At 53.1% G+C, this 14,133-nt stretch overlaps 1 protein-coding gene and 1 long non-coding RNA gene across 7 annotated transcripts in view; one reads left to right on the top strand and one right to left on the bottom strand.

Moving 5' to 3' along the window:
• GRIK4 (glutamate ionotropic receptor kainate type subunit 4) overlaps nucleotides 1-14,133 on the top strand; it is a 448,540-nt gene that overhangs the window by 326,145 nt on the left and 108,262 nt on the right. For 5 of the 6 annotated variants that reach the window (XM_082410870.1, XM_082410869.1, XM_082410872.1 and 2 more), the window contains 3 exons: nucleotides 3,376-3,537; nucleotides 12,236-12,388; nucleotides 13,284-13,388. In XM_082410870.1, coding sequence (XP_082266996.1) covers nucleotides 3,376-3,537; nucleotides 12,236-12,388; nucleotides 13,284-13,388 — 420 coding nt within the window. The remainder of the gene's footprint in view (nucleotides 1-3,375; nucleotides 3,538-12,235; nucleotides 12,389-13,283; nucleotides 13,389-14,133) is intronic. The other variant, XM_082410871.1, reaches the window with a different exon arrangement.
• LOC309637028 overlaps nucleotides 1-14,133 on the bottom strand; it is a 38,070-nt gene that overhangs the window by 12,726 nt on the left and 11,211 nt on the right. The gene's annotated exons all lie outside the window — the stretch shown is intronic.

Genomic DNA, 14,133 nt, shown 5'->3' with positions numbered 1-14,133 from the left:
ATGGTGGACGACAGGAGCCAGAGGGCCTTTACTCCCCTCCCATCCTGAAACTGGTTAATTTTATGTAATATCCCTCTCAGCTTAGTGCCTCCACCACTTGGTTTGGGAGTTATGATACATGTTTCCCTGGATATACTTAGAGTAACATTTCCCACCGGACATTCTGTAAATGGCTCCTGCGAGACAGTCATAGATTTGGGGCGGAAAAGTGTTCCATGGTCAATATGTTTGGAAAGTTCTGGGTTAAGCAAAATTAAGCTGCTTTACTGTGGGACTTCTTTAACCCTTTAATGTGCTAGCGTGCATTGTGAATCTTGAAAAGGTGACTAGAACACGCAATGTTTGCTCACCTCATTTGAATATGGGACCTTGTTTTCACGAAACTTCTGTTAATGCCTCCCGGAAAAGCTAGTGTCCTGAGGAACACACTCTGAGAAATACTAGAGCTTAGAAGATTTTCTTTGCGTACAGACTGGCGGTGGTCAGCCGTTTCCCATATTTGCTTAGATACCAGGCTTCAATAGCGGCAGGAGAGTGTAAGTTTAGACATACATAAAGAAGCATTTCCTAACTGTGAGGGTGCTTAAAGAATAGAGCCTGGAGTGTCCTGGGAAATTACAGTAAGAGAACACGCCACCCCTTTCTTGTCCTTTTACAAGCTCTCCCATGGGTCATTATAAATATCATGGATTATCTATCAAGGAAGCTCCTGGATCTTTTTATCTTTTTATCTTTGAAAATAGGATATAATTGGGGGATGAGAAGGTAGGAATTAAAAGGCAGGAAGACAGGCTGGCTGACTTCTGGAGGGGCTGTCTCTAAGTGTCTGTAATTCATTCATTCATTCTTACTCTGCCGGGGATGTGCATTTCAAGGAAACATCTTCCGAACTCAGGTTTCCAAGACAAGTGGAACTAAAGAAGCAGGAAGCCAGAAGCTGCCCGCGATCTCATGGTAGCATTTCGGTAACTGTCACGTGTGGAACACTTCTTATGGGCCAGATGTGATACGCCTTGTGCGTGCATCTTACTTGTTCCTTGAACAATCTCTGAGGTTGCTGTCATTGTGCCCACTTTACTAAATGAGGATCTGAAGCCCAGATCCTGAAGGCCATACTTCCTGAAGGTCATACATTTCAGTATAGTGTGGGACCTGGATTTGAATACCAAAGCCCTTACCGCCTATCCCCTCTACTGCCACTGTGAGTCTGTAGACATCACAGTGTCGGGGATTCTTGAAATGGGCCTCCTTCCACCAGGCTGTGCGTGTGAGGTTAGGGCGGGGCGTGTTGAGCTGCCCACATTGACAAGGAAGCCGGGGGAGAGGGGACGTCTCCTTCCGCATCCACCACAGCTGGGGAGGCCCCTCGGTTGCCTGACAGCAACCTGGCTCTGCACCCTGCCACCTCCCCCTTGCCAGGTGCGCCTCTTCTCATTCGCCATCTGTCCCCTCGTGTCTGCTGATAGCCCATGGCGCATGGGTAGCTGCCCTGTTAGGGAGACAGGAGATAACATCAGCCTATGAATCAATACATTCTCTGGCACGTCCGTGTTCCCCTGGCGGGAGTGTGGCAGGATCCAAAATACACTTAATCCTCATCCCACGCCACGCTGTCGGGGTTGGTGGCTCCAAAGGAATCTTTGTAACTTCAGTCTGCAAGCTGCAGCTAATGAGGATGGGCTCTGGGCAGAGCTCAGGCCTGTGGCCCAAGGGCTGGGCCGTGGCTGTGGACGTGAGGGAGGATGCCGGGGGCGTGCCAGGGGCCTGGAGCAGCTGAGTCTTAAGACCAGGAGGCCGCCTGAAGGAAAGTCATGTTCTGCTCAGCCACAAGTAAGCCCAAGGCCCCTGCCGTCGGTTCTGTCAGGCTGAGTGGCTGACGGCTTAGTCCTGGGGTCTAACGACCACGTGCCCACCGGGCGCAGAGCTGTGTGCGAGGCACGTGTGATGAATGTGAATTCAATGCACAAGGATGGCCTGACCCGCATTTGAAGGCATTATTCCAGGAGCGGGGATTGACAAGCTGAAGAGCCCACACCCTCTTGCCTGGTTTCCCTGTATAGGGCCAAGGTGGGCCTTGGGAGTCCAGGGCTCTGAGCTCAGCCCTGCCTGAGGAGGGGGATTCTTCTCCCTGTGACGCTATCTCGCCTCAATGGGACTCATGCCTGCAGGTTTTAGCTGAGTGAACACGTGGCCCCGGCCAGGTGATCGGGTGAGGGCCACGCCTCCTGGGAGAATTCCTTTGAGCTTCTAAATGTAACTGCCCCACATGGGGTTTCTCTGACTGCCTCATCTCAAGTAGCAGCCCCACCCTAACCCCCCATAGATATCTGACAGTATATGTATTTATCTGTCTATTTACAATCTGTCTTTTCCCCTAAGCTGCAAGCTCCTGGACATCAGGAAATGTGTTTCTTGTTCACATCTTCTGAGTCTAGAACATCCTCTGTGCCCGTGTCTGGCACATAATAAGCACTTAAATGTGTGTTAAATGAGTAAAAAATAGTAATAACAAATGAAGGCACAGCCCTACCTGCAGACCTTCAGGTTGAGATTCTTAGCAAACTTGATCTTGTCACTCCTCTGCTGACATCACCCTCAGATCCCATCACTACAGGATAAAGTGCAAGCTCCCCAGCCTGGCAGCCGGGCCACTGTGCTCTGGCCCCTGCTGACGTCTCCAGCTTCATCTCTCACCGTCTCCCCACCCACAGGCCTCCTAGTGCTGACCCAGTGACTCTCAAACATTGGTGTGCGTATGACCTTGGGCCCTACTGTAAATGCAGACTCCTGGGCCTCGGCTCCCGAGATCCAGATTCAGCTGGTGTTCGGTGGGCTGCAGGGGTCATCACTTTTTTTTACAGATACCTGGGTGAGTCTGATGGCAGGTATTCTGCAGACACACTTTGAGGAGCATTGCTTCTGTCAAAGTACACTGCAGGCGCCCACTCACTGTCTCACCTCCATGCCTTTGTATCCATGGTGACTTCTGTCTGGAATAGCCTTTGTCCATCCACAGTTTCTACCCAGAAAACGCCTAGGCATCCTTCAAGACTCAGCTCATGGGTCACACCTTCTGCAGACCCAGTCCTGCCTCCACAATCTCATTTGTGTTTTTCTTTCTCTCTCCACCCGGAGCATCGTACACATGCCTCTCTTAGAGATCTTTCTGTTTATTTCTCTCTTCTCCCTCCTGGCACCTCAACACTGTGAGCTACTTGAAGAAGCGCTCTCCGTTATCTCTGGACCCTGACACCTAGCAGAGCGCCTGGCAACGGTGTCCATGTGGCTAGAACGCACTGGCCAGCTGTGCTCCTGCAGAGCCCACCCCACCCTCCCTTCCTAACCCGCTCTGCTCTGCCCTGCTGTGTCTTTCAGGAGTTCTCGCTCCAGAGGATGGACAGCCTCGTGGACGATCGCGTCAACATCCTGGGATTTTCCATTTTCAACCAGTCCCATGCTTTCTTCCAAGAGTTTGCCCGGAGCCTCAACCAGTCCTGGCAGGAGAACTGTGACCATGTGCCCTTCACGGGACCCGCAGTAAGTGCCCACCAAGCCCCTCCCTGGTGCCCCTTTGCCGCCACGCACACCCCCTCCGTGGGCCAGACCCCCCAGATACAACAGCCCCTGGACTCCAGCCTTCTCCGGGCCCAGCTCAGAAAGAGGCTGTAGAAATGCTAGGAAGTGGTCACGAGGGACACGTCTGGGGACGTGGGGAGCTGTGAGCAGCAAGCGTAGAGGAGTCAGCAGGGAGAGAGGCCCCGCGTGGTCACTTGGTGAGGTCTGTGGCCAGACTCCTGGTGATGCTGTTACTGAGACCCGCCTGAGCTCAGGATCCGAGACTCTTACCGTCGGAAAGGGCTTTAGCTGATCTGTTCCCTCACTTCTCAGACAGGCTGAAGCCCAGGCTGGGAATGCGGGTGAGGGACGAGGATGTGGGGCTCTTGTTCAAGGGCAAACACCAAGCCTTTCGCAGGTGAAGCTAGATTCTGATACTCCTGGCCCAGCGCTCTTTCACCTCCCTGGACCACTGCCCCTGGTAGAGCTTGTCCAGAGAGACTTCCTTTGTGCCTTCACCCGTGTGTTTCCCCCCTGCGCTTCCTTCCCCTCCATTTGTGATGGAGACAGAGGTTTCCCTGGCTGTTCTCCCCTGGGTCTGATGTCCTTACTCTGTGGGGCAGCTAGGAAGGTCTGCTCGTGTCCATGTGCTAAATGACAGGTTCTCAGGAGGTGAGATGGCATGGCTTTCTAGATCTGTCCTAGCCAGGTTACATTTAAGCCTCCCAAAGCCCCATAAGGCAGCTCATGTGATGCTCACATAACTTTCCAAAGGGTCAGAGCTCATGCAAAGCTCGGGGAGCTTTGATCAGGGAAGCGGATGGGAGAAGGAGGCGTGAGAACTTGAGTTGCAAGGCTCTTAAGGTTACAGAGCACTTCCCAACAGGGTGTTTTAGAGCTGAAAGAGGGAAGATTCCATAGGAAGGATTTGGCGGGGGCGAAACATCTGAAAGACGGGAGTCCTCACCCCCAGGGGCTTAAGGAACAGTGAGTATTTCCTCAAGCACAGGGTCATGGGTAGGACCAGGCTCACCCCTCCTGGCAGGAGTACAGCCCTGTGCTCCTGGTCTTGTCCGTGGGTCTTGCAGTCATGACTCCGGTATTGTAATGAGGTGCTGACACACTTCAAAGGCTCACAGCACAGTATCAGGAGAGGAAACAAAACCTGCCACCTCCTCTCCAACCCGAACCGTTCCACATTTGGCTTTGGCCGAGTGAAATTAAAGGTCCCGGTGCCACACTGCTGACGTCCCTCTGAGGGTTTCAGCCCTTCCATTCGTGCTCACATTGACCACAAACAGGCAGATGGGAGGCCCTTGGTACCTGCCTCATAAGGACCCAACACCAAGGCCAGGCAGTGCCACTCACAGGGCTGTAGGGCCAGCTCTGGCTGCGCTCACATGTGCTGAAAAGAGCACTAGCCTTAGAGGCACAGGACCTGGATTCAAATACTGGCTTTGCTGTTTCCTTGCTGTGTGATCTTAGGTAGCTATGTAACCCTTCTGGGCCTCAGATTCTTTTTTCTGTAATTTTGGGCAATTATGCTTGACCATGTTAGAGGATTGTTGTGAAGGTAAAATGGGATATGCTTCCATCCTCAATCCACAGTTATTCATTGAATGAGTTTATTTAACATTCCATCTGCCAGACACTGGGAGAAGCCTTAGTAAATATATCAGGTAGCTTTTGCAACAGAAATGCTGTGTAACAACCTACCCTCAGATCTCACTAGCTTACAACGATGAACGTTTATGTAGCTCGTGCATCTGAGGGTCAGCTAGGGATCAGCTGGTCTACGCTGGCTCAGCAGGCAGCTCTGCTGATCCGGCTGAGCTCACTCAGTGCCTGGGGGTCGGCTGATCTAGGCTGGGATGGCTCCGCTCCATGTGCCTCTCACCCTTCTCCTGACCCAGCAGGCTAGCCTGGTATATTCTCATGGTGGTGGCAGGAGAGCAACAAAGCAAGTGGAAATGCACAAGACCTCATAGTCCTAGGCTCCCAGGAGAGGCACACTGTGTGACTGCCACCTCATTTCGTTGTCCAAAGAATGCCACATGCGCAAACTCAAGAGTCAGGGAGTGAAGAAACGGACAGAATGCTGAACTGCTGATGCTTGAAATTATCCCACCCTGACCTCTTCTTCCTCCTCATGGCACCCTAGTAACAGACAAGAGCGGTTGTGCATCCCTTTTTGACAAATGAAGAAACTGAGGTGAAATGAGGAGAGCCGGGGGCCTGCTGAGGGCCTCCAGAGGATGGTGCTACAGCGAAGCCTGAGCTCTAGCTTACAGAACCTTCCAGCCATGGTCTCTGTGGTCTCTGAAGGGAAGGTGATACAGCAACTCCTCACCTGGAAGCAACAAATCTTTCTCGAGGCTTCTCGCTTCAGCATCTACCTTTGGCAAAGCGGTGCCTCTTCCCATCCCTTTGGGGACAGAAATTCCCAGCACAAACAGCCCAGCTCTTTCATCTGCTGGGGAGCCGGAAGGCGAGAAAGAATCAGTTCCAGGAAAGCGCAGCCCCGTTTGTCTCCCCATCCAGCTTTCTAAAGAGGCTGCAACCGCTCCTGTCTCGGAGGGACTGCTCTCCTCCCCCTCCCTTTCCTCCAAGGTCCTCTCCCCTCTTCCCTCCTCTCTCCATCGGTTCCATTCTCTTTTCCTTCTCATCTCCTCCCCTCACTCTTCCCTTTCCACTTTCCTCTGTCACCATAACCTCCTTCCTTTCTTTCTCTTTCTGTTCCTCTTTCTCTCCCACATGCCACGTTTTCTTTGCATTTTCTTCTGTCTCATTTCTTTTCTTCCCACCTGGAGTGTGTCTCCCTCTCTTCCTCATCTTCCCACTCGGCCCATGATATTCCAGTTGCAGCTCGCTGGAAAGGGGGCCCAGGTCCAAGGGCACAGACAGGGAGCGGCTGAACCGAAGGATGACCACCAAAGAAAAAAGCTCAGTGCTGCGCCCACCAGGCTGCGTCCGCCAGGTGACTGCCAGCGAGCCACAGACATGCTTCTTGCCGGAGGTGATGACGGTGACAGAAGACAGCGTCGTGAAGGGAGACACATCCCCGCTAATTTCACTTGCCAATCCCATTCATCACGCGGCAAAGAACAAAAATCGTGGAAAATCATTAAAATTACAGATGGCTAGATTAAGTAATTAGAATTTAGGCTAAAGCAGCTGTTTGTAATTAAGTGTTTATTTCATTGAATAAAACTCAGATTGTAAGAACTACTCCATGAGATTTTAACGGTTCCTGTCCTGGTATTGTGTTGGGGGTCAGAGTTGAAGCGACAAAAGTTCGGAGACAAACGGACATCCAAGAGGACTCTGGGAATCCAGTGATCTGGGGGGTGTCGGGGAAGATGAGGGTTACAGGTGTGAGATTAGAAGACATTCTTATTTTTATTTGGATGGGTGAGGGAGAAACTCAGCCGCTATTCCCTGAGTCAGATTGATTCATCTTAATTTATACAGAGTCTTTCATTCCCCTGAACAATTTACAAACAGCTCAAAAGAAGATAACAATGAAGAAACAAATGAAAATATAAAAACAAGAGAATCGAGGGTGTTTGCCAAGCAACATTTTGGAGCCAAGAAAGGAGAGGATTTTAAATGAGGGTTGAGTCATTTGGGGGATTTAATATTTAGAAGAGACAGGACGGGAGAAGCAGAGACAAGACCCAGAGGCACACACATGCGGATGTGGAACAGAAACCACAGAAAGACAGTGAGGGCTCATGAAAGGGAAGCAGGATGGATGACGGGAAGGAGCAGGGATGGTGGGCACTACGGGCCCAGCCCTGGAGACGTGGATGGAGCGCTATTTGGGTACCAGAACTTTTCCCCAACTGCAGTCCCAAATGCTTTCCAGAGCTAAATTAGTAAATAATAGTAGAGGAAGAAAGCAATTCGGAGAGAAAAAAGGTGCTTTGGGATGGAGACCCTCAGTGAGATGGAAAAGTTGATGAGGCAGAGATTAGATTACAGGCTCTCATGCCATCGGAGGTGAAATTGGCAACGGTGGACGGGGTGGGGGGAGTAAGCTGGAGGAGTGTGGATGGGAGACAAGGTTTCAGAGAAGCAGTTGGAGGGTCCCAGTGAGAGGCCTGGGCTGATGGCCAGGAGCCTGTGAGAGAGGAGCCGTCTGGTGGTCTACGGAGGACCTTAGGAGACTGAGCTGAGAAAAGAAGATGTTCGGGACTTAGCAGGTTTCAGGAGCTCAAATCAGCCCAAGTTGAACTGCAGAAAGGACCCATGAAGCCCAGAGCACACTGGGGACACGTCAGCTGTGTCACCTCTCTGAAGGCAAGATACAGTTGGAGGGGAGACAGAGACCTTGATGATGTTCCTTCCATCTGCTTCCTCCTTCCCACCCCCAGCATCCCTTGCTGGAGCTGTAATTACCAGAAACACTCGAAGAGTCTTGAAGGCTCCAGAGTTCAAGATGCCAAAGAACACTGCAAACAGACACACGCCGATTTCCCAGCATCTGGATCATTTGCTAATAAGGGAGCATCAGCCAAGAAAACCATGTCCCAGACGGAGTGGGAATAGTGGCAACCGTGTGTCAGGAAGAGCTTGGGGCCTGGTGGGAGGATGTGAGAAATGGCCTGGTGAGCTGTGTCTGCAAGTCTCTGGGGACCAGCACGCAGCCTCGTGAGAAGAAGAAGGGGGCTTAGAGAGGGGATAAGGCCAGGCCTCTCTGGGGGCCTGCCCTGAGACAAAGCGGGTCCCCAAGGCCTCGATACCAGTTAGGATGCTCTGAGCTTCAAGTAACGGAAATCTGGAATTAAACGGTGTCTTACCAAAAAGGAAGTGTGTTGTCACGTGTCACAGTAAGCCCAGAGGTAGGGCAGATCCTGGAGCGATGTCGTTGGAAACCCAGGTTCCTTGCATCTCTGCTCTGTCTCCCTTGGTGTCAACTTCATCCTCAGGATGGAGCCAGGATGGCTGCGGCAGGTCCAGGTGTCATGTCCAGACTCAGTAATGTCCAGAGGAGGAGGAAGGACTGCCGCTCCTAGAGACAGGAAACTCGTCTGAGAAGCCCCTCGCTGGAGCCCCTCACTCCAGGCCTCAGTTCGTGTTTCATTGGTCAGAATTGGACCACCTGCCCAGTCCCCAGTCACGTATTGGCAGGGGGGATGGGATGACTCTTGGACGGCTCAGGCTCACCTGGGAGCTGGGGCTGGGACCCCTGAAGCACATGGCTGCGTGGGGGAGGGGGGACACCTGCAGGAAATGGGGGTTCTGTTAGGGAGGAGGAAGGGGAGAACGGGTGCTGGGGAGGCAGCTGGGGGTGCCCTTCCACTGCCCCCTCTGTCCTGCCCTTACAGTCCTGTTCCAGTAGATGCCCCAAGTGGCTCTTAACTGAAGGGCTAACTTGAGGACAAACAACCAGTCAGACCACGAGGCAAACTGGGTGATGACTAAGCCCGGGGCAGCAGAGAAGCCTGCCTAGCACCCTTCCCCGTGCCCAGCTCTGGCCCAAGAGTCTCAGGCTCGCATCTGCTGTTGAGAAGGTAACTGCATCCAGGAAGATTGCCCCGTGCTGTCCTGGGAGGCGAGGCACGGATGATTCTGATAGAGCAGTGACACCCCCCGGCTTCTCCAGAGGAGCCTTGTCAGGAAGGGAGGGAGAAAGAGTGCTGCAGAGAGGGGCGGAAACCAGCCTGGAGAGAGGGGTGCTGGGCTTCCAGTCTAGTCCTGTCCTGGCTGAAGTCCTGTCTTCATTTATAAAATGAGAGGGTTGGACTTACTGATTTCTAAGATCCCTTCCAGCTCTGACACGAGTGATTTTGAGAATCTCAGGATGGAGAGATTAACTGGGAGGCAAGGGAGACAGAAATTAGTTTACGGCATCATTTAAGTAGCCAAACGGAAGGATGGAGAAGCCAGTGTCAATAGGGGTAGCTACCTCTCCCTCAGGTAGATGTGCGTCCGAGCTGGAAAGGGAGAGTCTGTAGCGTTCATAATTTCCATATGTCCTTTGGCAAGGAAATGTGAGAGGTCCATTAATAAAGGAGCCACTTGTGCTCAGGGGGAAATGAATTGTGTGCAAAGGACAAGACAGCTGTAGGCTTGCCGAGAAGCATCCAGCGCCACACAGGTGAGCCTCGAATCAAGTGAAGGAGGAGCTCAGCGGCTAGGGGAAGGGCACTGGGATGGAGAAGAGGGTGAGGAAGGTGATGGATGAACTTGGAGGAACGTGGCTGGTTTGCACGGCTCAGCGGGACCACAGAGGTTTCCACTGACCCTGATCGTGCGATTTAGGTGCCCTTACCTGCTTGGTCTCCGGGTCACAGGTGGCTTCAGGACCGGGCCAGGAAGGAGGGGTGATTGATAGAGCTGGGAGGGCAGAAGACCCAGTGAAGGCAGAGGGGACACAATGGCTCACGCCTGGTGGGATGTCTCAGCGGAGAACAGGAGGTGCTGAGGTCTGCAGTACCCGCCGGATCGTAGGGGCTGAATAGATGTGTGAAGAAAGGACAGAGGCGGGTGGAAGGAAGGAAAGAAGGAGCAAGAGAGGGAGAGAGAGGGTGAGAGGGAGGAAGGAAGAACACACTGGCCAGGCAATTTTGCGTGCAAGGGAACTAGAATTGGGACAGAGGACTTTATTTGGCTGTTTTTCCCTCTAATTGCCTTCTAGAAAGATTATCCAAAGTCAGCTCACCCAGTTCCCATGACAGGCCTTTCTGCCCAACATGGAGCAAAACTGTGGGGAAATACATCCCTCTTCCTAGCCCATTTTCTGCCCCGTCGCTCCCTGTTCTTACTACTCCCCAGGGCCCTAGCTCAGCCAGCACGGGCTTCCTGAGCCCCTGCTGATGCCCGTGGGCACCTGGGGTGCATCACCCCGCCACTCGGGTATGGTGGCCCCTGAGACTGGCAGTTTAGAGGGCACTTTTACTGACCCGTGAGGCAGGAATGCTACCTCCTGCGTGCAGGAAACGCTCCCCGCGAGTTTCCATCACTCAGCACGTGAGAGAGGCCTGGGCGCTAGACTCGGGGTTCTGTGTTCTGAGTGTTGAGCTCTTTCTCTTGCACCCCCCTGACTCAGGCTGCTTATACTCTGTCTGGAGAGCTTGAAAAAGATCCAAGAGGTCACAAGCTGGTCTCTCTGCCTCCAGCCTTGGAGGGACCGGTGTCCCAGGGCCCGGCCAGCTAGGAGGGAGGTTGTAAGATGCCACATGGAAAGTGTTCTTGACGGGTTAGGCTCTGAAGGGACGGTGGTGCTGATCGCCCGCGGTGGGATGTCAGAGTTCAGTGAGGAATGTGCTTTGCACTGGGGCCGTGGGTTGAATTCCAGAGCCCAACATCACACCTCCCACGAGGAGGCCTCTGCCTGCCTTCCTGGGCCTCCCCTCAGGGCCCCGTACAGTGTAGACCCTGGAGTCATTCACACTGGGTAGGTTCTCTTGTCATTAACACAGCAGAGTGTGGCCCCCTCCTCAGATGGCACGTTCCCCAAGGACAGGCATCTTCTGTTCTTCTGCTCCTACCACCTCCTCCCAAACACCCCAACCTGCCCCTCCCCAAAGCTTGCAAACATCCGGTTAACCGGATGCGTGTTCGGGCTGAGCCTTGTGGGCAGATTTCACTCAACATTTAATTCAATTCGAGGAATACGTCTTGGGGGCTTCCTGTACGCAGGGTCCTGGCTCTAGACGAGATGCAGGAGATAGAGATTGAGGTCCTGCGTGTTCCTGCCCTGAGCGCTGGCAGTTTCACAGGGAGGTGAAAATATGGACAAACAGCTGCACTAGCCCTTCCCCTGCCTTTAAGGCCCTCACAGCACTCTCCGCACCTCACCTCTGGTTTATTGCTTTCTGCCCTCCTCCCCCCATGTGTGCTCCACCCTCCCCCCCACTTTGTCTTTGGCCCCGCAGTTCCCCCTCTGGAATGCTTTCTCCTTTTCCCAGCTGCTCCCCACCCCCAGATCCAATGTCTTTCCTACCAAATCCTTCAGTGCTCAGTTCCAATGCTGAATCCTCTCAGAAACATTTTCTTGATCACACAACCAGATAGGGTATCTTCTCTTTGGACCCCCCAACAGACCTTTTGGCCCATGTCACTCAGTTTCATGTTACCTTTATTTGTGTTCTATCTCCCCATCTCCCCTCCCCAATTCCACTCTAATCTATCACAGGAATAGGGTCTTGCTCACTGCTGGGCTTTGGACTCACCATATACTTCACATATGCTCATCATGTTGAATAGTACAAAGTAGACTGTAATAGTAGGTACATTTAGGAGGAAACAATATCAAGGGGGTCTTCCAGGAGGAAGTGACCTTCAACTGAGCCTTGCAGAATGGGCAAATCTGAGGGTAGGTTTCCTCCCACCTCCTGAGACAAGCACCCTGCCCCTTCCTTGGGGCTTCTCAGATCAGTGGAAGATGTTACTTCCCTGGAGAAAAGAGAGAATAGGATACCCTTGAAATCATTTGGGGCCCAAAGAGATGGCTTGGTGGTCCAATTTCAGAGAAGGCTTGGCCACCATTGTTGCCTTGGGCCAGCACTGGACTCTTAGGGGAAGTGGACCCCAGAGACAGGAGGTGGGCCCAGGGCATCAGAGACACGCCTTTACTTCTTTGTTTTGCTTTTCTTTCTTCCTCCTCTTCTTTCTTCCTCCTTTCCCTTTCCGTCCTTTACACCTGTCACTTCATCTCCCTGCCCCCTCCCAGCTGTCCTCCGCCCTGCTGTTTGACGCCGTCTACGCTGTGGTGATGGCGGTGCAGGAGCTGAACCGCAGCCAGGAGATCGGCGTGAAGCCCCTGTCCTGTGGCTCGGCCCAGATCTGGCAGCATGGCACCAGCCTCATGAATTACCTGCGCATGGTGAGGGGTGGTGGGGGCCCTGCGGGCCACGCCCAGCCTGTGGGGGGTGGGAGGGACCACTGTTCAAGGCCCCTCACCTCCAGACCTCCCCAGTACATCACAGCCCCGGGTAAAACAGTGATCTGTGGTGACCCCATTGAGGGGATCATCGGTCACAGTTGTTCCCTAATCCCTAAAAACCACCGAGAATCCATGGCAAGTTTGTTTACGGGGCAATGGACTTTGAGCCTTAGACTGTTAGGGGGTCTCTGGATTCCAGGCTTGGAACTGGACCCCTTGGCTCAGAGGTGGTCCCTGCAAAGCTCTGCACAAGTGGGGGCAGATGAATGATGCTGTCATAGACCGTGGCCCCTCAGGGAGTTGCAGGCTCAACACTTCTGGCCTGATGCTGGGTTCCCCCAGGGTTCTCCCAGCCAAGCCACCTCTGGTGGGATGGACGTGGATTCTAGCCCACGAAGAAGCCATCTCCCGTCAGAGAAGCCTGGGGGAGAGCGGCTAGGATTTTGCAGTTAGAGTCAGGTTATCCTGCAGCTTGGATGTGGGTGAGTAGCTGCCCAAGGAGGATAAATGCTATTCATAGCCAAGGGCCTGGAGGAGGAGCTCAGGGGGATCTGAGCTCAAGCTAGCATCTCAGCATCAAGTTGGTTTATGCAGCAGCTGTGAGGTCATTGGGTGTGGGCATCCTTTCCTCCTGTAGCCCCGGCCAAGTCTGAATTGGTTCCAGAGACATCACTTGCATAGTGTGAAGATCCTGTGGCTGAGAGGTGGACAGGAGAACGGATCTTGATGGCTCCCCTTCTCTTGGGCATCCTTAACCAGCATGGTGGAATGCTTGCTTGGGGCCACATGGAAGGCGGGGCCTATTTGGTGCTGTAACTCACTCTCTCTTGGACAGGTAGAATTGGAAGGTCTCACCGGCCACATTGAATTCAACAGCAAAGGCCAGAGGTCCAACTATGCCTTGAAAATCTTACAGTTCACAAGGAATGGTTTCCGGCAGGTAAGCCTAGCCATGCTGCTGTGGTGGCACATCCCTCCTCCTTGTTCCTTTCTCTGCCGCCAGCCCACTTCTCCTTGGCACTCAGGATGGCCTCCTGCCCTCAGCTATCCCCAGGAGCAGCGGGCTGTGTCCAGTGCAAGGCTCCTGGCAAGTCCTGGCTTCCGCCTTCCTGCACCAGGATCAGCCGGTGTGGGTCAGGGGCCGCAGCCCCAGCAAAATACCAAGAGAGAGGCCACCATGCTTTATGGGGGGAGAGGCGAGACAAGGGAGCATCGTATAAGGAGGGAATTCCCAGGTCTTTCCACTATTTGGATTATTCTACTCCCTGAATCTCGCCCTAATTCTGGAACCAGGGTTAGATTCCAGGTTGCTTGCCCGTCACGTACAGATCAGATCCCATAGGGCTGAGGAATCCCTTCGGCGTTCAGTTCTCTTCTGTCAGCTCTTTTCTGACCCACCCACCCCCGCCCTCCTGCCATGCCAATCACACCTCTCCCCTCCTGGCTGCTCCCTGTCTACTCCATCAGCTCAGGATGCTTTGTCCCCTGGAGCTCCTTTCAACTTCCTCTTCCTTTCTCATTCTCCTCCATTAACCTTCTCACTCTCCTTTCCTCTGATTCTCTTACATCAGAGGAAACAGGGATTCTGGCAGTCACTCCAAGTGCCTCTCTGAAGGTCTCCCATCCTCCCCATCACTCTAATAATCAACTCTTTATTCTTAGTGTATCCTTTCTCCAACCTTCAA

The sequence above is a fragment of the Balaenoptera physalus genome (assembly GCF_965194825.1).
Source record: "Balaenoptera physalus genome assembly, chromosome: 10".
Lineage (NCBI taxonomy): Eukaryota > Metazoa > Chordata > Mammalia > Artiodactyla > Balaenopteridae > Balaenoptera > Balaenoptera physalus.
The sequence above is the reverse complement of the archived record's forward strand: the minus strand, read 5'-3'. Positions and strand labels throughout refer to the sequence as shown.